Source organism: Polyodon spathula, chromosome 6, assembly GCF_017654505.1.
Source record: "Polyodon spathula isolate WHYD16114869_AA chromosome 6, ASM1765450v1, whole genome shotgun sequence".
Classification (NCBI taxonomy): domain Eukaryota; kingdom Metazoa; phylum Chordata; class Actinopteri; order Acipenseriformes; family Polyodontidae; genus Polyodon; species Polyodon spathula.
The window spans coordinates 50261386-50288247 of record NC_054539.1 but is presented as its reverse complement, the minus strand read 5'-3'; the positions used below and the strand labels follow the sequence as shown (position 1 = coordinate 50288247).

Sequence of the window (26862 nt, the reverse complement as noted above, 5' to 3'; positions counted from 1 at the left end):
TCTTACTTATCAGGCTCTCCACTTGCCTCGTTACTGTGAAAGGATTATATGCCAGTGCTTCAGTCTCAAACACTTGTAGTGACTCGCAAGTGATATATTTTTGCAACAAATTAGTTGAATAATTATAATAATAATGTAGTACTGTAAACACACAGTTATATTTCGCGACTGTGTGACATTGTCATGTGAATGCATCGTGAAACAGCAAAAGGGTGTCCTTTTGGCAGCGCGACTTTAACGGCAGGGTCAGTCACTCGCGATAGAGTAGCTGTAAAAACCCATGTAAACCGGAGCAGGAATCGTGGTTGTGGCTCATGAGATTTCAGCAGTAGAGCTCCAGTTATTCTGACTTAATCTCACGTAATCTCCAGCAGAAAGGCCGCACAAAACGCACACACAAACACACACACACGCAAAATGTACATTATGGACGGCAGTCATTATTAAGGTACATTTTAAACATCATCAATATTAAAATGAAAGACAAACTATCGGATACAACCCAAAAGTTTTATTTAAGCATATCAAACATCTGCACAGCCTAAACGCCGTATTTAAATGGCTAATTAAACATAAAAGCGTTTATTTTCTAACGCACTACTTACTACTTAAAAAAATATATATAACATAAAATAAACATTTCAAAAGAAACTGGTGTGTAAACAGGTTTATGTACATACAAAACTGTAAAAACAAAGGTAGTTTTTAATCGAGAAACGAAAATAACATAATTTATCATGAGTGTGTGTCGCTCTTAGCACAGAATCCAGGTTGAGTTGCTGCAGTCTGCAACTTTGCAGTTTGTAGTTTGCAGTTTTCTGATCGAAATGTTTCTGCTGAAGTGCTGTGGCTAGCTTCAAGATGAAATCTCTCCTACCTATATTTTCCCCGGTGAATTTCTTGTACAAAACAAAGGAATTGATGGCTGCTAGGTAAAGTAGGCAGTATAGGTGTGTGTGTGTGTGTGTGTATATATATATATATATAATATGTACCGTGCAAAAGTTTTAGGCAGGTGTGAAAAAATGCTATAAAGTAAGATTGCTTTAAAAAATATACATGTTAATAGTTTATATTTATTAATTAACAAAATGCAAAGTGAGTGATCTACATCAAATCAATATTTGGTGTGACCACCCTTTGCCTTCAAAACAGCATCAGTTCTTCTAGGTACACTTGCACACAGTTTCTGAAGGAACTCGGCAGGTAGGTTGGCCCAAACATCTTGGAGAACTAACCACAGTTCTTCTGTGGATTTAGGCAGCCTCAGTTGCTTCTCTGTCCATGTAATCCCAGACAGACTCGATGTTGAGATCAGGGCTCTGTGGGGGCCATACCGTCACTTCCAGGACTCCTTGTTCTTCTTTACACTGAAGATAGTTCTTAATGACTTTCGCTGTATGTTTGGGGTCGTTGTCATGCTGCAGAATAAATTTGGGGCCAATCAGGTGCCTCCCTGATGGTATTGCATGATGGATAAGTATCTGCCTGTACTTCTCAGAACTGAGGAGACCATTAATTCTGACCGAATCCCCAACTCCATTTGCAGAAATGCAGCCCCAAACTTGCAAGGAATCTCCACCATGCTTCACTGTTGCCTGCAGACACTCATTCATGTACCGATCTCCAGCCCTTCGGCGAACAAACTGCCTTCTGCTACAGCCAAATATTTCGACTTCGATATTTCGAATTTTGACTCATCAGTCCAGAGCACCTGCTGCCATTGTTTCTGCACCCCAGTTCCTGTGTTTTCATGCATAGTTGAGTCCCTTGGCCTTGTTTCCATGTCGGAGGTATGGCTTTTTGGCCGCAAGTCTTCCATGAAGGCCACTTCTGACCAGACTTCTCCGGACAGTAGATGGGTGTACCAGGGTTCCACTGTTTTCTGCCAATTTTGAGCTGATGGCACTGCTGGACATCTTCCGATTGCGAAGGGAAGTAAGCATGATGTGTTTTTCATCTGCTGCAGTAAGTTTCCTTGGCCGACCACTGCGGCTACGGTCCTCAGCGTTGCCCGTTTCTTTGTTCTTCTTCAAAAGAGCTTGGACAGCACATCTGGAAACCCCTGTCTGCCTTGAAATTTCTGCCTGGGAGAGACCTTGCTGATGCAGTATAACTACCTTGTGTCTTGTTGCTGTGCTCAGTCTTACCGTGGTGTATGACTTTGATAGTAAACTGTCTTCAGCAACCTCACCGTGTTAGCTGAGTTTGGCTGTTCCTCACCCAGTTTTATTACTCCTACACAGCTGTTTCTGTTTCAGTTAATGATTGTGTTTCAACCTACATTGATCATTAGCACCTGTTTGGTATAATTGTTGAGTCATACACCTGACTATATGCCTACAAAATCCCTGAGTTTGTGTAAGTGTATCTAGAAGAATTGATGTATTTTGAAGGCAAAGGGTGGTCACACCAAATATGGATTTGATGTAGATTTGTCTTCTGTTCACTCACTTTGCATTTTGTTAATTGATAAATATAAACTATTAACATGTCTATTGTTGAAAGCATTCTTACTTTACAACATTTTTTCACACCTGCCTAAAACTTTTGCACAGTACTGTGATATATATAACCAGCAGGGAGGGGGTTAATATTCTCCCTGCATAAAAAGTGTATTGGTTTTGTTAAGTGTGTCAATTGTCACCTGCACCTGGCTACCATTGAAAATTAGAGCTAGGTGCATGGTATAAAAAAAAAAAGGAAGCAGTCTGTTCGGGGCTGAAGAGTGAAGAGCCCAGTTGGGGTGTGTTCAACCGTAAGAAAACAAGGTAATGTTAAACCGTGTGTAGGGTTTTTTTTTTTTGTGTTTTAACTGATGTTTGTTCTGTGTGTAGAAGGTAAACAGCTTAGCTGTCCTGTTGGTAGTTTAGGTTCTGGTTTTGTGTTAGTCAGTGCTCGTAAGAGCTAAGGTATTTATTTTGTTTGTATTAAAATTAGCGAAAAAACTTCAATTTCTGTGTCCTGGGTCCTGTTTTAAAAGGGGCAACGAACCTGTGAGTCGCAATCCTATTGCTATATATATATATATATATACACACACACACACACACACACACACATAAATCCTAACTAGTAAAAGTTGTACTTAGTAAAAATTATATGCCATAATTTTGTGTGCATGTTTTGGAAAGGTAACTAGACAAACTAGTAGCTAATGCACGGGCGTATTTCATAATGTGCGCAACAACACACAAATTCATGTCTCTTGTTAAATGTTTTTATCTTCATAGCAATGCATGAAGCTCTCCTCATGATATTCAGTCTTTTTTTTTTTCCTAAATCAGAAGTGCATAGCAACGCATTTCCTGAAAAGTACGGCAAACACATGATTGAGCATGTAAACGCCGCTGCCACAGACGAAATCTTTTCTTTTGAAGACAGCAGCAGTGAAGATTCTGATTGAGAGAAAATGTTGTGTGTGCAGAAAGAAGTGATGCAATATCTTTCAGAAAGGTCTAGCAGCAGAGACACTGACCCTTTTAACATGGTGGAAGGTAAATCAGGAAAGACTCCCTTACCTTTCAAAAGGTAGGGCTTACTTTACAATACCAGCAACATCAACTCCCTCGAGCGTTTGTTTTCATTAGCAGGCTCTGTAGTCTCGAGGTGAAGCCTAACCCCAGAACATGTTGTCATGCTGGTGTTCTTGCACTCAAATACTGTGGACTAGCAAAAATGCTACTTTTTATTGCCACATGACTAACTTAAAGAGACAACGTATAAATTGTGTCTAAAAATTAATTATTTAAAAGGGCTATTAAGATTTGAAAACAAAACCGGTTATTTGTTTAAAGTACATCCAGCTGCGAAATGTAATAGACAAGTTAGACCGTTTTTGTTTTGTTTTACAAATAAAGAAAATTACATTTTTTCATGTCATTCCATTGCTAGAACAAAATCAAAAAGCATCAATTTAATCTACGTAGTTGTGTTATGAAGAGGTCAACTTTAAAAATAAATAGTTTCTAAAATTATAAAGTTCATTTGTGATGTGTTTAATGGTCTCAATGCATTATTTAGCTGCTGTCATTTGACCTTGGCAGTTTATTTTAGAAGGATACTATGCGCATTCTTTATTTAATACTTTCTTTTTAGATACTTTAGAAATTGTATTTTGTTGCTGAATTTGAAAAGTAAAGCAAGTGCAATGATCTCTATTACTGGGTACATAAAAATCTGTTAAATGGTTCAAATTGTTAGCTGTTGAGCGAGGTGTTTGGTATTTATTTGAATAATCGATTAATCAAAGCAACAATAAAGAGTTTAATCGATTACGTTAATAATTGTTTCATGCAGCACTAGTGGCAACCAGAGTGATCCAGTATCTTCCATGGAGAAATGCTGTCATGTTATTGGTTGGTTGATTACAGCAGTCCATTAGGACTTGTGTTGATGGCTGGTAGTGGTTGATGGCTAAAGCTGCATTTACACTGGGTCAGTTTCAAATGAACTCGGTATGGTTTGTTTAGTCTAAAACATTGTATCAATGCACGTATCTGCGAGCAAAAGGACCAAGTTTGTTTGGATGCCAGCTAAAGCTATTTTTTTTTCTTTCTTTTGGTCCTCCATTTTTTTCAGGACAGAGTTTGTATGTGTTCACAGTGCAGTTTTCAAGTGCCCTTGGTTCGTTTGTTGTGTGTGAACCAGATGTTTACAATATCCTGCAAGGTATGAAAGGTGGCAGCTTTTGATGTGTTTCTCTGGTTTTTAATGTTTTAGATTCTTACATATTGCTGTTGAAGAAAGCACTGGGGGAGCTAATTTAATGAGTACATTTCTTGAATGCCTACAGTAGGAGAATGCAGTTTACACAATTCTGCACGGTTCTCCTAATGTCAGCATTAAACAAAGTAATTTGAGAAAAGACTGATCAAATAAATTAAGTTGTCGAAGACTGTTTGCTGAAATTTTTACATTTATTAACATATCAACGATGTCAGGATAAAGTACAAAACAAACCAATAATTGCTTCAGTCAGAAGGTTTGAAATTACAGTGTTCATAATTTTTTTAAAAATTGCTGGATATCTAATCCAACGTACACTTACCATACTCTTGTTTTCATTGGCTTCAGAACTCTGGGAAATGCGGATTTGGACATAATGAATCCTGGTTTTGGTTTCCATCTCATTGACACTGGCGATGAAGTAATCCTCTGTGTGCTGCTGTTGTTATTATTAGATTATTTAGCAGACGCCTTTATCCAAGGTGACTTACAGAGACTAGGGTGGTGAACTATGCATTGGCTGCGGAGTCGCATACAACAGTGTCTCGCTCGAAAGCGCAAAGTGGTTATGTGACATGTTCAAGCCTGTGAGTGAGCCAGCAGCTTCTGGTTACAAGCCCTTTTCTTTAACTGCCGGGCCACACAGTATCCTGTGCCTCACAGCTGTGAATTTTTCTCCATGGTACACAGAAAAAAAACAGTAATAAAAATAATTCTCATTTCTCCAACAGGGTACATCATTTAAATTTATTTTTACATGTTTAAGCCTTTATAGTCAGAGGATGGAGGGGGAGGAAAGGCTGCATTTGTTTTCTGGGTGTCAAACAGAAAACTGCATCATTCTTTAATGACAGGGCTGAACAGTCGCTTGTACAGAAGATATAAATCTGTTTTGCAGCAAACATACATTTGCAGTGTATTCGCCAGTGACACATTTATGCACTAAATGTGAATGAAGCTGCCAAGTTGTTTCTGAGAAGTTATTTACAGTTTGAACAACACCAGTACTATATTTGCTGTAGAAATATTGCATGAATCACTAGTATAGGGAATTAGGGGACATGCTGTAGGAGCGTTATATCCGAGGCGCATTACAACCGAGAGCGTTACAGCGAGGGACTGGAGCACTGTATAACAAAATGGGGTAATAACCCAAGGTGAGGGGAATGTAAGAAGTAGAATCAAGTAATTCAATACAGGATAGCCAATTGAATTTAACCTTTTAAGTTTGATGTCTGACTTGTTGGGTTTGAATATTGTGTTCTCAGAAGGTCACAACCATGAATATTCATTGTATGCAACATTTATAGTTTTTCCGACTGGCATTGGTGAACAAACAAGATAACCAACAAGGTATACTTTGTGATGGGGGTGTGCAGAAGGATAAACTATGGAAGTATGTTGAAGTAAACCTGTACCAAGGGGATTACGTTAGGTCCAGTGCACCCTGGGGTTGAGGAGTGGGTGGTTTTGTTGGTCAATGCCAATGATGAACAGCATAAAGGATACTATGGACAAATCATTTAAGGCAGACACACACAGACTGTGTTGCATGTGGATCATACACTACTGCTTTTATACTTCTCTCATTCCAAGGATTAAGATTTATTTTTGACATGGGATACTGTAGGAACAATAGTAGACTTCTTGTGAATGTTGATGATCTCTGCAAGATGCTGTTCTGCTGTACATCAAACTTCTTTCTTGGCAGTATAAAAAGTGATTAAAGTGTTTTTCATTTCTCTACAATATAACGCTATATGCCTGTTCACACCACACAAGAACATTTTTATATCTTAATTAGAAGGCACTGTGAGCATAGGAAGTGGTCCAAAGGATTAGGTTACAGTTGTAAAATGCTATGTATCTAGGGGAAAAATTCTTATGGTATCTGTTTTCCCCCTGTATCAGCTTCCCAGTTTTCCTATCCTAAGGAGAGGTTAGGGGTCTGGACACTTATCAGTTTTCACAGCGTCCCGACAGCCTCTCAAGAGCTTTCAAGGCTCTGAAGATGATGTCTTCAATGGACAAAGGAAATATTTGACCAGGTTTAGTGTTTCTAGTTCTCGGCTTGTGTGCTGTACTGCATAGGGGTCAGTGAACTATAATTCATACATCTACTGTACCCTCAATACAGAAAGCTTTGGGTTTTTATTTGTTTTTTTTTCAGGTTGGTGGTGGTGTGATTCCTGATGGGTAATGATTTGTGTCCTGCTGACTAGAACATGGAATATGTTTTTAAAGGGTTCATCAAATTTGTTTGCATGGGAAAATAGAACATTTTAGACCAACGTGGTCGGAAGCCTTGCTTAGCAAACTACAGCAGGTCTGCAGCTTCTTGGTTTTCTCTTAGTACTGCATGGCGAGTCTGTTTTCATAAGTGGTGATTTACAGGACTTCTAATGAGACCAGTATTGCCATCTACAATAAATCAATAAAAAAACAATGAAATGAGGACAAAGATGGTAGCGCTGTTTCTGCAGAACTGCTGCTGTAGATCATTCTAGTAACAGGCTCTCCATTATGTGGTACTGACATAGGTTTGAAATACTCAGATAGGTTTTCCATTTTCTCTCTGTACTACAGATTCCCCTTTTGCAGGTTTCACTGTTAACATTTTTTTTTTTAACTGATCATTTCTGATTGTCCCCAAGAGGGTACCGCAGTCAATTGAGGCCTTCCCAATAGTAATTTTCACCAAAGTTTCAAGCTAAAGTGCTCCCAGTAAAGTATGAGATTCAATTTTTTTTCAAAGCAAAATCCTGTTTTTTTAAAACCGTTGATCTCGGTGGGCTAAACCACCAAAAATAATGGCAGGAAACAAATATTCAAACCACAATTACTGTGCGTGCTGCTTTGAAGAGTTGATGTTCTTTAAGCAAGCGCAGGCAGAGTGTAAAAATAAATAAATAAAAAACTTGGAAATGTTATTTATTTAGCATTTTGTTACATTTAAAAAATAAACAGAAGCATTTTATCACACATTGGGCCATATTTTCAAAGTGTTTACTACTGTCTTTAACTCCCTTTTTTATTTATTTATTTTTAAATTTTGTAAGTGTTGCCAAATGAGAAACACACAACTTGAGGATGCTTGGGAGACTTTGTGTTATATTAGCTAGTTTTTGTTCTCGCTTTGTCATCCAGAAATTAGGAGCTAGTTAAAGACTGGAGACGTTTTGAAAATATTGTACATTGTCTCGACATCAGTGGAAGCATGTTCTTTTCAAAACATGTTGTTGTCGCTGTGGTTTCAGCAGTGGGAGGTTACAGAAGAAAGTATTTTGGCTGTTTAAGTTGGCTTCTAGTGTGCCAGAGAAGGCAGCATATTTGTTTATCTATAATTTCTAAATTGCATCTAAATACTATAGTTATGGGTTTGTGTTGGGGCTGAAGGAATTTTCTTTCTTAAAATACTGTGGGGAAAACTGTACTGTAACCACGACGAAAGGAAACTCCTAAATAATCAGAAAATGTAAACATTTCCAACAAAGTATAGCATTCTCCAGGAAGTTCAAGAATTCAGCCTATTATACCACAACAAACAAAACAAAATTCATTTGGTAGTTCTCAATTTGTCATGATTTATATGGTTTTGTCACAGAAGTTGTGAATCTGAATAAAGTCAGAGAAATCTTGGAAATTGATGTAAAAACAAATTTGGTTTGGCGCTTCCTTTAGTTCCTTTAAAAAATGCAGTATGTCTTGCACTAAAAATATAAATCTGTGTTTTTGTTGCATATGCACGCAGCATATACCTGTAGCAATAATGTAATTAGGCAAACATGCAAATTTGATGACGGCTAAAATACCAAAAAATTGTGAGTCAGTTATTTTCTGTAAAGACAAGAACAAATGCATCGGAGAACAGAAGTTTACCAACTTGCAGAGGCTTTCTTTACAACATGCTGTTTCAGAATCGTGGAAAACTCTAAAACCTGGTTCATATTTTTGTCACAAATGAAAGGTGATACGTCAGACGCAGACTGCTATAAAAGCTGTCCAGCTTCACTATATACCCTATATACACCTATTGTCTTTTAACCCTTTAAGGACCAGGATCGTGTTAACAGAGTCATACTGAAATGTGCTTCTAGGACCACAATCTTGTAAACACGATTAAAAAAGCACTTTGTTTTGATGGCTTACAGAGCCAGTATACTTTAGTACAGGTTTGAAACACATATCAATAGATAGGGGAGGGACGGACATTCACTTCCTGATATTTTTTTTTCTTCATGTCACTGAGAGGGGCATTTAGTGTCTAAAGGGCGGAGACAGTTTACAGCAGCCCAGCAGAGACAAAAGCAGAAACAAAACATCACAGGAAAGTGTTTTGAGCTAGTAAAAAAAGGGGAACACTGTAAATCTGATGTATTTGAACATTTGCACATGTTTTTACAACATTTACAAATATCAAACAAGTGGATATAAACATATACAGTGCACGATTTTACAGTGCATTAGTAAAAAAAAAATTAAGAGATTTGTTAACTTTGTTACAATACACAATCTTTGCATGAGCTGAGGGTTGGCCTGTACACCGGCTGTTCTGAAAGTGTACAGAATGCTGCTGTTGCATTAGTAAAATTTGCCACCTAATGCAGAAAGTGGAAGTTGTCAGTAAAGCAATTGGAGCGTAATCAATGTTTTGTCTTAAAGGTGTCTTAAACTGTGAGGGTCGTCGCAGGCTTTTTTTTGTATCTGCAGTAATCTCATCTTTTAAATAAAACATACAGTACTGCAGCTTTAGTATAATTTTTTCCTTCCCAAAAAACTGATAGGTTGAATACTTGCATTTGTTCTGATTTATGTAGCTCTGCTCTGTTCTTGTTTATGGCCAAATATATCTCTCTTTCCACCTATACAGTGGCCAGAATATGTGCACTACAGCTTGCATTTAAAATGTATTGATTTTACCCTCTTGATTATATAGGTAGGACAGTGGCTTTACCATGGTGGAAAAGCTGCTTTTAATTGAAGATGGGAATACAAACCAAAGAGAGAAATTTTAGAGGTCTGCTTGTTTTAAATTGGGGCAGTGGAATCTCCCTCCTCCAAGTTCCACCAGCAGAAGACTTTCCGAGCACAGCTTACAACGAGGCAGTGTGATCTGTTGAAGTTGATGTATGCAGCTACTAATTGTCTCCTTTGATTATTTTTTATTATTTTTTATTTTTTTTTAAACTGATCAACTTGGCCAGCAAAAAAAAAAAAAAAAAAAAAAAAAGGCAAATCTTTTGAAATTTGGCATTCACAGTGCAGAACTTGATTACGGTTAGAAAAGATCTGTAGGAGAGCACATTTTGTTTCACAAACGGGAGTAGGAGTCAAATGAAAAACAGATTGCGAGTTCAGCCACAGTCAACAGCAAACTGCTGATGTAGAATTGCATGAAATCTGCAAATTTTTGAGTTTTTTTTTTTAAATTTATTTTAAGAAATTATGTCAATAAAGCCCTTCTGTGAACTACACAAGCTGAAATTCTGTAATGGTAACTTTGTAAGTCAGGGTAAATTTCAGAGACTTTGTAAAGTGTCATTTTAAAGCTTTTATAAATGCAGTGGATATCAGTGCTGGGGCAGTATTTGTTCATTAGAATCCCGCTTTCAAGACTCTCCCTGCTCAGCAAACAGCAGTGCTTTTATGAGGTGAGCCAATGCCCATTGAGATCGGACCATCTATAAGATATTATTAATGGTTTCTGTAATCCAAATTGATCATGCTCTGTGTGATTTAAATTACAGTAAATGCTTGCAAAGTTTTATTTCCTGTTGCAGCATTACGGTCATTCTATGAAAATGTAATATTTGCTATTATGAATAAGTCCTCAGTATCGGGCTGCTGGCAAGCTTAAGACTTTTTGGTGATCAAACTTGTGGGTAATAGGTTATACACTGCCCATCACCACCAAAATATTGATATTGATGAATTCTCAGTGTAACAAAGGTAACTAGTGATGGACACCAATATCAATATTGATAATTTCCATATTGCGATATTGTGGGATTGAAAAAAAAAATTCACGTACGCTCACAGACCTACTTTTAATTGTTCACTGCTAAAAATACAAATGTAATATAACCAAGTTTTATTTTATATTAAGATACAACAAACCCTGTACATACCAATCATTGTCAGTGTTGTAGGCAAACACCAAACACTATTTAACCATTTTATTTCATTGATTGGCATTTAGGTAATGAATGCTATTTGCATTATTTTGGGATATGCAAATACGCCAGCAGTTCAGTGCATTTTGTCTGTGTCATTGCTTATCACGTTATTAATATGTTTTTAAAATGTGAACTTTCGGTATTATAAATTAGATGTACTTTTAAAACATCAAAGCACATCTCAAAAATAATGCAAAATTCAGCATGACATCATACTTAAGAATTTTAGAGGTGTCGAGAGCATTTACACGCGGAGCAACTGAAGATTCAGTTACTTCCAGGTTGGCTAGAAAATTAACAACCCCGAAGTCTGGGCAGTGAAGTATAGGAATATTTCGGTTTTGAGGTGATTGGTGATGGGATAGTAAAACAATATAACAAGACCTTATTTTTGTCCATGGATATTGTGATATTTTCATATTGCTTGTCTATATGTTTGATATTGCAATTTGTGTTATATTTCTTTGTTTTGGTATTCAAAAAGATGTAGTGGAAAAATGTGTTATTTTAGAATGTAGAAAATGTTATTTCGTTATGTGGCTTAAGTTTGTTGGTGGCAGTTTTTGAATACAGTATGCCAAATACTTTCAGAAACTTTAGAAAACAACAGAATTGGCTCCTGGGTGTTTACATTCCCCATTGGTTCAGTACCTGCTTAATATCAAAACTAAATGTAACTTTTTCTTTATGCACTTGACCGGGTTCTAACCTACGTCCATTGTTTTCATTTTAAAGCTCCTATGAAAACACTTTTTTTGGCTTCAGATCACTCCATTATAAAGCGCTTCAACTGTGGCATTTATTTTCTGGGACTGGTTCCAAAGACCTGCCTTCTCAATTTATTAGCATACAGTTTAGTAAAGTTGTAGTGTAGTCTAGAATATGCAGTTTGAGACATCAAAACAAAAAATATTAATAGAAGTTTTTTTTTTTTTTTTTGGTTTTGTTTAATAGTGTGCCCAATTATTTTACCCTGGATTTTCTTTCCAGTTTGGAATGTCCAGTGACTTTTTCCCCACACAGCTCAGGAGACCTGAAGGTTCAGTATGTGTCCTTCTATCCCACTACTGAGCCAGCTTCCTCTCTTACACCCAGGAACTAGAGAGCGGGTGTCGGCGAGCCACTGACCTCTATAGGACAAAGGCCAGCCATGGAGGTGTGTACTTTTGAGCTCACGGAAGGCCTGGCCAGCAGGAGTTGCTGTAGTGTGATAAGTCCCTGCCGGTTTTGCTGTCGCTCCAGAGCGAATGTGACACTCCCTTTGGAATCACCAGTTAAGACCAACGACCACACAGCCAGGACGCGAACCTGTGCTGTGTGACTCGCCCACCACGTGGCTGTGCTTTTACCAGGTGAGCCATTCAGGGACCCAGAAGTAGCTAGTTTGAATCGCAAATTGGCTTACAGATAAAAGGTAACTTGGTTAAATAGTGATGTGTTACAGGTGTGGATTTTTGGTTGTTCGGATATTTTTTATGGGAATTTCCCAAAGATAATGTAATTGTTTCTGTTTATTTATGGACATAGGAGAAAGCATTCAAACTCCTGTTTTGTTCTCTTTGATGCATTCATAAAATGGGCAAAATCTACAGTATAGAACTATATATTTTTTTTTTATCTGTAACCTAAAACATTTGTGCTAACCTCCAGTACTGGTACGCAAGGGAGTAACTATTTGCTGTATGTTGTTAAATTGTGATATGGGGTATCATATCATAATAATTGTGATACAAGAACATACTGTAGATCATTGTAGTTTGCCAAGTGGTAGTTGAATGAAGAATTGTGTTTTATTAGTTGATATGAATACATAATCTCCCTAACTCATTAACTTTATGAAAATAGTCCATCACTGAATGATCATTTGATCTTCTGTATCATAGCCCATCCAGATCACATGCATTGTGATACATATTGCCTGGCAACCTGCATATTGTTACATCCCTACCACTACCCACATGTCTGTAATGTACATTTTTTTTAAACAATAATTTGCTTTCAGTGGGTTGCTGATCACTTGTAAAATGTGAAACTTGAAAGTGTTGCTGTGTGCCTGTGGAATTGCACTTGAATTCACCTTGATACAGTTTTTGCTGCTGACTCTTTCATGTTCTATTTTGGATAGATGCAGGTAATGAAGGAATCACATTTCAGGCCCTTTTAAGGAATAAAGTAAGCAGTGAAGAAGAAAAAAAGAATGCATGGATCAGTAGCATAATGCATTCAGTCCTCACTGGCAGGATATTTTGGATTTGCAGATAATAGGAAATGTTTCTTTTTTTTCCTATATTTTTAAATACTAAAAATAAAACTCAATAATAAAACCTCTTGTTTATTTTACTTGCTAACAATCTGGAGATTAAAAAAAGGAAAATAAGGCTAGTTTTATCGTACGGTTTAGGGAAGGAATGGGGTAAAGTACATTATGTTATAGCCGGATACATAAATCGAATGTTAAATTATGATTTTACCTTTTAAAGAAGTCTTGTTGCTTTTGCATATTTGTTGCAGAGCAGCATGGCTGAAACGGAACTATATACAAGAAAAGAGTAATATCAAGAAAAAGAACAGAACCAACTCACTGCAGTTAAAATTGTTTTTTACTGAAAAATAAACGGTAACATGTAATTGTAAGAGATGTCTGTTTGCATGCAGTCAGATCAGGACTTCACTGACACAGAGCATTGGAGCTGCAGGATGCTATTTCTCATGTTACACTGTACACAATTAGAGATGCCATCACCAATTCCATACACAACACTTGTAAAATATAAACATGCTGAGGTCATTGCAGTTATCAGCTGCACAGATTAACCATTCAGCAGAATGAGACAAGTGAGTACAGACATGAAGTTACTGTTTTAGTATCGGTTTAGTGTCTTAACAAGTTGTTGTATTTTAAGCAGTTGAATATGATAGCAACCAACTTGCTCCTGAAGTGGCACCCAACAGTTGAATTTGGTGACCACTTTTTTTTTTTTCTTTTGGCCTGGAGCCATTGGCCCTGATTTGTAGTTTTGATTTAAAGTAATGTATTTTAAATAATAAATAGGAAACAAAAGCAAAACAGGCCAGGAAGCTTATTGGACCAAAGGGGCTTTACCAGTGTTATTGCAAACACTTGCACAAGAAGATGAGACAGACAGTTGTGTGATTTTTATGTTTCATGCTTCATTTACTGTATCGCGACACGTATCGTGAAGGCACTGCCGATACCCAGCCCTAGTACAGAGTGCAGTAAGAAACAAGCTGATTTTGTATTGTAAAGATGTTCTAAAAATGTAATGTTTTTTTTCCTACCTATAGGATGGAAAGATACTGGATAGTCTATTGCAGATTCACCATTTTAAAGACTTTCTTTGAAGAGACAATTGGTAGACATGAGTTTGAAATTCTAGCACAAAGTTAGTTTTGAAGCACCCAGTAGAGACTCCTGCTGGAGGGAAGGGGACTGTAGGAGTTCACACCCTGCTTGCTGCCTTGTTGTAGTTTGAATTTGCTTTTATGCATTCTCTTTCCCTAAGGGGTTCAACCAAGCTCCTTGTCCAGCTGTCACATTTATTTGTAACCTTCCAGATGTCCTACTGAACATGTGAGTGGTGCATTCTTCTTATTGCTGGAAGCTAAGGGATGATGGCATTAATGGTGTGACTAAACATAAAAGCAGGGTTGATGCTCTTGGTAAGGAATTCGTGCATCTGTAATTGTTGAAGCTTAGAAAGTGAAACAGGAGTCCACATCACAAGATGAGCACATGATTTGTCGTAATTGGGGATCTTTTTTTAGGAAGCCTGCCAGAGGCCAAGGTTGGAAAGAGATGGAATGTGAACTGCCCACTCACCTCAAAACTTGCGTGGCTGTTGTACCTGCTCTGTGGGGAAATTGAGGACTGTAATACTCGCAAGGATTAAAATAGACAGGAAAAGAAGAAAAAAAAAGTCCTGGCCCCAGGGTATCAGAATTACATTGAGAATATAATATATTGTCAAACATTCCCCTAGGGGGCAGCAGAGTACAGCATTAAACTAGTTCACTTGATCTTCCGATTTTGGCTTTTGTGGAGCTGCTTAGCAAGATTGTGCAGATTTTTTTTTTTTTTTTTTTTTTTTTTTTTAAAGAGCAGTTACCTACTTTGTAGTACTGAGAACTGTACAGTTGCCTGATTCTGTTTACAGTAAACCCTCCTATTTCTCGTTCATGTTTTACAGAGAAGGGGAATTGGGGGTTTCTCCACAGATTACAAAAGGAAAAGACCCTTTGTCCACAGACCACTGATAAAAATCAAATTGACAAATCCCATCCTGCAGTGAGTAATTGTGGATTTGCAGCCACTCCAGGGATCAAAGTTTGCCAAAATCCTTAAGGGCATCTGGATCCTAGACTTCAAAATTTGGTAGCCAATTAAAAATGTAGGGGCCAGGTGAAATATTCTTAGTTCTATAACTTCAGCTATTTAGTAGTGCATTGTCCTACTGATATTAAAAGAAACTGATACAGTTTTTGAGTACAATAATGTACTAATATAAAATGTACTATTTTAACAACCAGACATATTTCTCTGTTAAGATGGAATGCTAAATGTCAGGAAAACCAATGTGATAGATTACAAATATTTATTAAGCATACAGTTGATTAGACAATAATACATTAACAACTTCTTATTATTCTTGTACATTCTTTGGCCTTGTCTTCGAGGTATCCCTTTCCATAATATAGCTTGCTGACAGGTGGGGAGACTGACTGAAGGGAAGCCATGGTCAGGGCAGCAGACTAGCTGCCCTCCTTAGACGAAGCCAAGAAAGCAGGTGGAGGCTGGGAGGAGGAGGTGAACTCTAGCACACAGCGTGACGGAATGAATGAAAAAAACCAAAGTTATTGAAAGTTGAATGAAAATGGCTTGAGATATAACAAACCAATGCTATCAGGAGTTAAAACGAATACTATAACAACCCAACAACAAAAGTGTAACACTTCTACACTGTCGGTATAACTGATGTACTGGTAGAGATGCTAAATGCTACTATAGAATCTGATCATCCTCCCATAGCAGAGATGGAAATAAGACTCCAATTGCATAGCAGTTTCACCAATTCTAGGTTTTACTATGGTTTTGAGTAGCTAAAGTGAATAGGTAACAAACTCAGGTGTGTCTTATTAAACTGACAGCAAAACCAGTTATGGATCAAACTGCTATCCAGTGGGAATCATATTTCTGTCCCTGCCATTGTACCATATATTGCCCTTTTCAGAGTTTTTCAAACACAGTTTTACAGTTGGTTCAGGGTCAAAAGCCTTCATGGGACATTGAGCTGCAATTTGAATCAGATTCGATGTAGTACTGGTGCTCAAACAAGTCTGCTTTTATTTGATTCATACCACTGATGAAGGCTCACTCACACTCTGCACTATACATTTAACAGTGTATAGATAACAGGTTGGAAAAAAGTACATCCAGAACTCACCTGACATGAGGCACCCACCTAGTTCCTGTCACCTGTGTGGGAGTATGCACAACTTTGTGTTTATTGCTACTATGTCAAGAGTATCTTTTTGAAACATAGTGCAGCTGGTAAGCATGTTGAATTTACCAGCGATCTTTTCTCCGGTGGATATGCACAGGTTACACAGGAGAAGAGGGCCGTCGGATTGTTGCGCTTTTTTCATCCAGCTGTAAGTTTGAAACCAGTGGTTTGGTATTTTTCAGATTGTCTGAGCTTTAGTGCATTGCTTTTTTTGGATTAGGTTGACTTGACAGTACGTTTTCGATCTCTGTCATTGGATCTCTTTTTTAAAAAAAAAAAATCATGAATTGGTTTTGATGCCATTTTCACAGGTTTTATTTAAACGTTCTGTAGCCCTAGCTGTAGATGTAGTTGTGTGTAATCAGTTCTAGCGGCTCACATGATGGCAACAAGAACATGACAGAAAGTGGCGTTATCACGGCACCACTAGGAGAGGAATTTTTTTCCACAGCAAAACCACATTTTAATTGTGTGTCAACCTCCCCACCCCCCCAAAGTAGCCTATGGTGAGTGCAAATTAATATATGAAAGCAGAGACAAATTTGCAAATTTGAGCCTTGCACTCTGTTCTACAGGATTATACACCGTTTACATCTGCAGTTCATTACCGATACTCTGTGGATGCATTTTTCAACTTGATCCAGATTTCTCACAAAGAACTAAATAGTACAAAACAAAAGCATTGGACCAAGGCCAGCACAAATCATATTTTGGCTAGCTGCTGGTATGATTTTTTTAAAACCGTTTTAAAAAAGCTGTTTTAGTTGGGCATTTCACAGCTGTTATTCTGTTTTGCAGACAAAAGAAATTAGATTCAATTTTATTATGTGGACAGTATGTGCTGGATTTTTACCATCACTGCTGGAAAATGTTATGTTTTTTATCTGCCGGTATACTTTGGTCTGTAGGGATGGTTGGATTCACCATTGGAGCATTGCTGCTTTAATGGGATGATTTTCCCAACTCTTTATCAAAAACCAGTTAAGTGAGTGCCAACCAAGGTTTTAAAATCTGTCTTACCACATTACAGTGCTCCTATTAGCAGCTATTTCTTTGTGGTGTCTAATCACTTCCTGTGTTAAGTCACATAGCTTGATTGCAGCTAGACCATTGGAGTGAAACTGAACAGGAAGTGAATTGCTACCAGGTAGCAGCATATTCAAAATTGTAGTAGAGTACCAAGAAGTCTTCAACAGAATAACATGGTAAAAGAGGTAAGAAAAATGACGTACCGTAAGTGCTGTTCTGCAACCAAACAGCCTTGTATACAGTATAGTATGTCCAGCAAGCAGTAGTGAGTGATGTAATAGTTGTAAGTCATTGGTCTTATTTCGACTAGTCTTGTGTGTGGGGCTCAATTTAAATGTCATTAACAGTCAATGTCAGTAGTGTTAGCTTCTACAGTACTTACTGATATGTAATACAGTGCAGACTGTTTTATAAGAATTTCTGTTATAAGAGTCAACTGCATATAGTGATCAAAACCACTGGGACAAAATCATTCCTATACTAACCATGCTAAAATACTCCGCTTGTAAGAATGATTTCGGGGCAAACTGACTACATGTAATACGATACTGTATCAAGTGTAATGACGTGTACAGCCAGTAAAGCTGTTTTTGAATTATTTATAATCAAACAGTGACTGCGCCACTGCATTGTGCAGGTATGTTTTTTTGTGTTCTGTTAGTGAAAATGTGTTTCTATAAAGTGAATACACATTCATTGAATACATACAGAGTACAGTACTGTCATGCATGTAGGGGGGGGGGGGGGTATTAAAAATATTAATAATATTAACTTACGCTTGTCCTGTGACCCCAGAGATTGTTGATGTACCATGGATGTATAACCAGTCGCTTGCACAGTTTGCATTTAACTTTTATTTTGGTTGTCTAGGCATTTAACAAAAAAAATCCCAAACAGCAGAGGGGTTTCGAGACATTTCTTTCAATACAGCTTACACTATACGACGCTTTGCTGTCGAGATGGCGAATGAGGAAATTAAAGGTTTGCCTCTGGATAATACGAGATGGAGGGGGGAGGAGCGGGCGTTGCTCAGTTTTTGAAATTACAATTATTAATGTTCTTACTATATAAATTATTGGTATATTTTGTTTCATACATATTCTGCCATACTCAAACTGTTTCATTCCAGTTAATGATACACAACGTATTTACCTAAAAAAAACCTAAAAAACTGCTCCCTCCTGGTGCAAATGAGGACTCACACGAGTATCCCAAGTCACTCACGTCATCTTCACTTGTTGTCGAAGACAGGAATTTTGTAGAATTCCTTATTTCACAACGTTGTTTATAGTTCCTGAATTTCCCATGTCAGTAATACAGTTATGTCTTATGTAGTCCTGTGTGTCTTTCATACTTTAATTTTGTATGATTAACACATTTTCCAACTGTCGTAACACATCCATTTTCATCAGTTCACATTCATGTTTTGTTTGTTCAACATCAACACATGTTTCCACTTTTTTCGCATTCCAATGTATTCCAAGCTTTAGTATTGAGTAACTGTTTAAGTTAACTGTATAGCAGAATATATGACTATTTTAATTTTGTTTGAGTTTAATTATTGTGTAATTGCACAGTACGGATTAACAATTGATTTTTTAAAACCATTTTCAATTATGATAGGTGAAAATTGTCATGTGCGATGTTAATTGTATGTTTATTATCCAGTTAATCATTAACTATTGGATTGATTGCAGGCCTTTTAACTGATTGTTCATTTAAAAAAAAAAAAAAAAAATCGCTGCAACAACTTATGAAGACACACTGTCAGTGTGTTTTGTTGCAATAAATAAAACGTTTCTGACACAAAATGTAAGGAATCTGATGCATAATATTAGCAGTAAAGTCTAAAAAGAAATTTGTGAGTGTCTGACCAACCTTGGCTACGAGAGTCATCAAGTTTTATGTCATTGAAGAAATTAAAGGTTTGCCTCTTTTAAAGTATGAGTTTGGAATATGCTTCATTATAATTTAAATCCCATAATTTATATTCTCGCTATTTTGATTTCCTTTTATCTGAATGACAAACCAGTTCTCCTCTAGGTGCTGTTATATTGTCCAGCAGCCTATTTTTTCTGCCAAATAATGTGAACTCTTGTTCTTTTTGGTGTTTTTTCTTTTAAAATGTTCCTGAAAACTGTTCCACTTCACTAGTGTTTTATTGTTATCAGTAGACAGTAATTTTATTATGTAGCTTCACTACAAAAAATAAACTAACCATTTATACTCTATACTACCATTTTATACTTGCATCTGGAAATGGTTCATGTATTTGTTTTAATTCGTCAGCGAACCATCATTTAAAGCAGTAATGTTCTGTGAATAAAATCTTGTTTGCAGACTATTTAAAAAGCATTTTATTTTGTTAAAACTTGTGCTACACAATGGAATGCTTGCATCAAACCAACTAAAAGCTGTGCTTCTCTCTCTCTGTCGTGTCTAAAGGTACAGTAAATGGTTGCTTCCCAGAGCCTTCTGTGTAGTGGCAGTTTGTATTAATTTAGATGGGAAGCAAATTAATTTAAAATTCAAACAAGAAAAAAGGATTCCAAGTGTCCAGCTGTATCTTTCTATCACTGCACTTGAGTAATGTTGGGGGAAGACCAAAACTTTAACATTCAAGACGGAATAGCCTTGGGTAACAGTACATCCTTTACAGTTTAACACAGGCCTCTTGTGTGGAGAAAAAACATCAGTTATTGGGAAAGGAACAAGAAAATTTATTGGTATAGGCAATATAATGAGATCCCTTGAGGAGTGTTATTTTGTAAGAGAAATTATCTTTATAAAAGTATGCTCCTTGCCAATTTCAATCCACGAAAGTGGGGGACAGGGGCCGGGGAGGGAAGAGGGGGTGGGGTTGTTTATCTTCCTAATGCATTTGTTTAAGAGAGCCACATCCCAAGGGTAAGTAACTGTTCAATTCCAAGAAGAGTGTGGTAATTTAACCCTACCAGTGGCTGGTTCAATGTGTCTATTTCCTGTCGGCAGAATCCCAGGACTAGCTTTATTATCGACTCTTACAAAAGAAACCATGAGGGCTGTGGTAAAGGTTGGCCTTGGGGAAAACTGTGTTGATTACATTTTAATTTTTTTTTTTTTTTTTTTTTTTGGCTTTACATTTTGTAGTTTAAAAAAAAAAGTGACACTTTACTGTACTGTTCTGTACTGTAAGCTACAGTTGCCTTTTTACCTGTGTACTGACTCTGTAGAAATACCCTGGTTCAGGAGGTATAAATTTTACATTTAACAAGTGTTGCTGTTATTATTCTTCAGTTGATTCAATGTAAAAGTAATGTAAAACAATGTGAATTACAAAAAATAATCGAAATATACTTGATAATTTGATATTTCGCCTATAAAACGTGTGTGTGTTTTAATTGTAATTATTTTATCGTTTAAGAGTGGAGGGGAAAAAAATAGAAACTGGTTACTGTCATGACGTAAATTTGATAATGAGTCAGTTTTTTGCATACAGTGATAGATGCAATGAACTGTGCAGCAATTTTGCAATGCCCTGTAGAATTAACTAATTTGGCTTTATAAGGTTGAATAAAACCTGCTGAATAATGTTATGCTAAGACATTGAATTACATAACGTTTTTCAAGTATGCTAAAATTCTAGGTCAAAACTTTTGGCCATAGCTCTGTGTTCTTTTAAGTGATGTCACAAGTGTTGCATCCCAAATCGATTGCCTCTGTTTTATGAATAATTTATTTGAAAGAAGTTGCATTGGTAATGGTAAAACTTGATGATAAACTGACAAAACAGTTGAAACCATGCAGGAATAACTCCAGGTACAGTACACAGTGTTGTCATCAAAAATCTTTTTATAATATTGGCCTTTTTTGTATTTGTATTTTTGTATTGGTTCTTTTCTGAAGAGAAGACAGAAACTCTGGAGCACTGTACATGTTGACATGTACAGCAAACCCCATTGCTATTCTTTCAACAGAATGCATTTCAGTGGTTGTACATAAAAAATAAGCAGCAAAAATAAAAATACCTCTAGGTTATAAATTGTGGGCTATACACTTCTGTTTTTGTTTGATTGATGTCTAAGACGGGAGAGGAAGGAGAACATTAAATCACGATCGTCTAAGAAGGCAATGTGTTGTCATCATCATAGAAACGAAATGAAACAAATCCATATTATTCTTTTGTTAACATAAACTACTAACTAATCTGTAATGTCTCCTCTCTGAGTTGTGGTGATGCTTTTATTACCGTGATTCTCAAGTACAGCCACACTAGTAGAATCTAGGTACATGCCTTCAGATTCCCTTAGGCAAGAGAGTATTACATTACTGTACAGTGACTTGTATTTAGCTTTTTTAAGATGGGTGTGGAAGAGCAAGAGCTCTGCCCATGTATGTTTATTGGTGTTTGGTGGTGATTGACAGGGATGGTGTAATTCCTCCCTGCCAAAAATGTGTGAGAATGTGGCTGGAGCATTAATTAGATAATCGCTAATTATTGATTAATTAGGCACCAGCCACATCCCATAAAAGGAGAGCCCAGGGCTCCATTTGGAGAGAGAGGTTTGGGGAGTTAACCTGTGTTTTTGTGTGTCCTGTGTTATCTTTAAAGTTCAGTGAAGTAACTCTTTCATTACAATGAAGACGCACTGCACCTTTTAAATTTAAAACTGCAAGCATCCTCTTGACCCAGGCCCAGCATATCAGCTGGACTGCAGGGCAGGCAGGCTTGATCGATGTTACTCAGTCAGTACAAACACTGCATTTTAATACACACAATTACTGTACTGTTTCTCTGAATGTGTTATAAACTGACTTTAAAATCTTACCCTAGTTGTTTTTTAAAAACAAGTACATTTTTTTTACTGTCCTTTGGCCAATAGGTGTCACCTTCCTATCACACAGTAGTTTGTTGAAGGTACAGTAAAGTCAAGGTGGTACAGTATTGCAGGATGAGTTTCAGGGTGTTCTCAGCATGTGGCGCTAGAAGGGGCTGGCGAATCATGTGCAGTGTTCTGCTATTAATAAAGATGTAGCCCTTTAAAGACTCACAAGATGAATCTGATTGCCGTAACCATAAGGCAAGCTGCTTTGTACAGTAGGTGATCAAAAAATGGACTGCTGTACAGAAGGGCTAGCTATCATGATCTGAATCTTTTTTGATAAAAAGTTATGCTTATGGCTTGTTCCAACATTATTGCCATTGCCATTTAAAATAAACCCTTTTTATAGTAGTTTACTGTAAATGTATTATAGGCAGTCGTCAGACCTGATGATCTTAAAGCTTGTATTGTTAGTAAATATTGTGGTCTTTGTCAAATTAATTGGTGGCTAATGTTCACAAACTGCTTGTATTTATTTTGAAGCTGAAGTATTCCAGCCATTTTAAAATAACCTTTTTTTATACCTTTATTTAATCAGGGCTTCATGAAAAGAAGCTGATGAAGAGGAGCGATTCTTAAGGGTCAGCATGACATCGGCAGTAGCGACAGAATTAGACCATATGGAGATCCAACATCAGTATAGCGACGTCAACAACCGTTGGGACGCAGATGAGTGGGACAATGAAAACAGTTCTGCCCGGCTGTTTGAGCGATCCCGTATCAAAGCTTTAGCAGGTAAGGGAACCTGTCTTTGCAACTAATGCCAACATTCCAAAGGTCTTGGTACACATTTTAAATCAGTCTCACTTGCATCTCTGTGTAAAACCACATGCATGTGGCAATTAACTACACAAGCCCTTCTCATTTCACAGTCTGTCGTGAAGTAAACATCCTTTGTGACACATCTAATAACTATGTGTTTGCACTTACACCTTCCACAGTGTATAAATATTAATAGGATGATGCAGTGCAATAGTCATTTTGCTTTTGGTTTATGTGTCATATACAGTTAACTATAGTGACTGGGTTTTAATTAAAGGATTTTAGTAGTATACATGCCTCATAAGAATCACAAGGAAAAAGCAGTATGGTTTTTTGAGGGCTATATCTGTGTATGTGTGTGTGATATTATTTGTATATAAACATTACACAGATATTTGTTCCTGTCTGAACATTTTCCCTATGGGTAACCTTAACAATCTCATTTGAGTTTTGTTTTGTTATTTAACCTTTTCTATGTATTTAAATGATTTCTCTCAAATTCAAAAGCATCCATTTTGCAAATAGAAGCAGTGTGTCCCTGACCTCTCCTTTCAGTATCTATTACCAGTTGTTTAGAGGTCAAGCTGGTCTCCATTTGCAATGTGGTCACACATGTTCCTTGGTCAACAGAGGTTTGTGAATAGTACTTTTAACTATTAACAGTAGTGACATTTTGTGCAGCGGGTACATTATTTATTTAGCAAAGTGTTTAAACTTCATTAAAAAGAGGGTTGAAAAAACATTTGCACTTTATTTTTAGTTAAGCAAATGCATAACTGCGCAGTTAACAAAAGCAGGAAATAAAATGCACAAAGTAGCAGGTCATTGGAACAACAATAAAAGGGGTGGATTTAGCAAACATTGAAAAAGTAAATCAGTAAATCAATGCATTCCTGCTTGTTATCAACAGTAGGCGTGGACAGTGTGTATTTACTGTTGGAGTGAAAATCGTAGTATAGTGGCTTCAACCATAAAAACCATACGCTGTTTAAAGTCCAAGAGTTTTGCATTCCATAAGTCATTTTGTAGCTCCCATGATTTGTTGTTTTGCATTCCTGACCTCTGAATAAAATGCCTCAACAGTGTTGAACATGATGGTGTGAGGGTGAAACCAGTGTCTGTAGAATGTAGAGAGCATGGCAAACATACTACACTCTTGATTTATCTTTTACTAAAAACATTCCTCTTCATAGCCATTTCTGAATCATGCTTTTTTTTCTTTCTACAGTACTGTATATTACTACAGGTAATAATGTTTAGTGCCTTGCAAAGACAGTGTTTAATTATGAAGATATGTTTGCCAACCTTTGAGGAATGCCGGTCCTTATCTTAGCTGAGGCTTGTATTTAACTAAGGTAGCAAAATAGATCAGTTTTATTTTATTTAAAGTTGTTTCTTAATGTAAAGTTTTTTCTTTTTTATATATATATATTTTTATATATATATATATATATATATATATATATATATATATATATATATATATATAGACACACACACACACACACACGCACACACACATATATATACACGTGTGTGTGTGTATATATATATATCATTTAGAGCATTTATTTGCAGAAAATGACAACTGGTCAAAATAACAAAAAAGATGCAGTGTTGTCAGACCTTGAATAATGCAAAGAAAATAAGTTCAGATTAATTTTTAAACAACACAATACTAATGTTTTAACTTAGGAAGAGTTCAGAAATCAATATTTGGTGGAATAACCCTGATTTTCAAGCATAGCTTTCATGCGTCATGGCTTGCTCTCCACCAGTCTTTCACATTGATGTTGGATGACTTTATGCCACTCCTGGCGCAAAAATTCAAGCAGCTCGGCTTTGTTTGATGGCTTGTGACCATCCGTCTTCCTCTGGATCACATTCCAGAGGTTTTCAATGGTATTCAGGTCTGGAGATTGGGCTGGCCATGACAGGGCCTTGATCTAGTGGTCCTCCATCCACACCTTGATTGACCTGGCTTTGTGGCATGGAGCATTGTCCTGCTGAAAAAGCCAATCCTCAGAGTTGGGGAACATTGAAGCACCCCCAGATCACCGATCCTCCACCACATTTCACAGTAGGTGCGAGACACTGTGGCTTGTATGCTTCTCCAGGTCTCCGTCTAACCATTAGACGACCAGGTGTTGGGCAAAGCTGAAAATTGGACTCATCTGGGGGTGCTTCAGCAAGACTGGAATCGGGCAGATTTGTCTTTGTGAAAGGCGCATGAATCAAGCCAAGTACAAGGTTGTCCTGGAAGAAAACTTGCTTCCTTCTGCTCTGACAATGTTCCTCAACTCTGAGGATTGTTTTTTCCAGCAGGACAATGCTCCAAGCCACACAGCCAGGTCAATCGAGGTGTGGATGGAAAACCACCAGATCAAGACCCTGTCGTGGCCAGCCCAATCTCCAGACCAGAACCCCATTGAAAACCTCTGGAATGTGATCCAGAGGAAAATGGATGGTCACAAGCCATCAAACAAAGCAGAGCTGCTTGAATTTTTGCACCAGGAGTGGCATAAAGTCACCCAACATCAATGTGAAAGACTGGTGGAGAGCATGCCAAGACGCATGAAATCAGGGTTATTCCACCAAATATTGATTTCTGAACTCTTCCTAAATTAAAACATTAGTATTGTGTTGTTTAAAAATGAATCTGAACTTATTTTCTTTGCATTATTCGAGGTCTGACAACACTTTTTTGTTATTTTGACCAGTTGTCATTTTCTGCAAATAAATGCTTAAATGACAATATTTTTATTTGGAATTTGGGAGAAATGTTGTCAGTAGTTTATAGAATAAAACAAAAATGTTCATTTTACCCAAACACATACCTATAAATAGTAAAACCAGAGAAACTGATCATTTTGCAGTGGTCTCTTAATTTTTTCCAGAGCTGTGTATGTGTGTGTATATATGTATGTGTGTATATATATAAAAAAATCCTTGACTAAAATATGAATAATTTACAGAGTAAAGAGCTTTAATCCCAGCTACAGCTTAAGGAATGCATGATATATTTACTGTAATTTGCTTGTAAATTTTTCCTGTGCCATAGTGATCCTTCACTGGGGATGCCCACATACTTGCTTGCTACAATTTCCTTTCCAGGTTCATAAGAATTATAACAGCATGGAAATACCCTCCTTCAAAGTTCACAGATATGGGCCTTTGAGCTTTGAAGCCTAGGAGGTAGAATCAGCAAACTATGGTGACGAGTGATACAATGGCAACACAAGCAACGCTATAAATTAAATAGCATCATTAACATTGCACACATTGACATGGATGTAGTAACACAAACAAAAGAGCCTGCAAATTCTTAAGTGCTTTCAATTCATTGTTGTTCAGTGTTATGGCTGTACCCAGTTTAGATTAGTGTTTAATTTAAGGTGTTTGGTTGATTTGGGATCTGTTGATAATGAGTTTAACTAGCATACTTGCTTTATGTTTTAAGTTTTTTAGTTTTTTTTTTTTCTAAAACAAAGCAAAAAAAACAAACAATTTATGGATATATATATATATATATATATATATATATATATATATATATATATATATATTATATATATATATATATATATATATACACATACAGTCGGCTCCACATAATTGCATGCGCTCGGGACCGATTTCAGTATATGCATATAACCGTAGTGAAGGGGATACAATGACAATAGGCCTATATGTACGTGTACATGTATGTATGACTCGTTTTGATCAGATTCATAACTTTATTTTTCACTTTTATTACAAGTAACTTAAAATACTGAACAAGTT

The 26862-nt window shown here is 36.8% G+C and overlaps 1 protein-coding gene across 2 annotated transcripts in view; it reads left to right on the top strand.

Moving 5' to 3' along the window:
• The window catches only part of LOC121317289 (spectrin beta chain, non-erythrocytic 1), a 124558-nt gene that overhangs the window by 15686 nt on the left and 82010 nt on the right, over positions 1 to 26862 (top strand). For both annotated transcript variants that reach the window (XM_041253062.1, XM_041253064.1), the window contains exon 2: positions 22856 to 23052. In XM_041253062.1, coding sequence (XP_041108996.1) covers positions 22905 to 23052 — 148 coding nt within the window. In that variant the 5' untranslated portion in view covers positions 22856 to 22904. The remainder of the gene's footprint in view (positions 1 to 22855; positions 23053 to 26862) is intronic.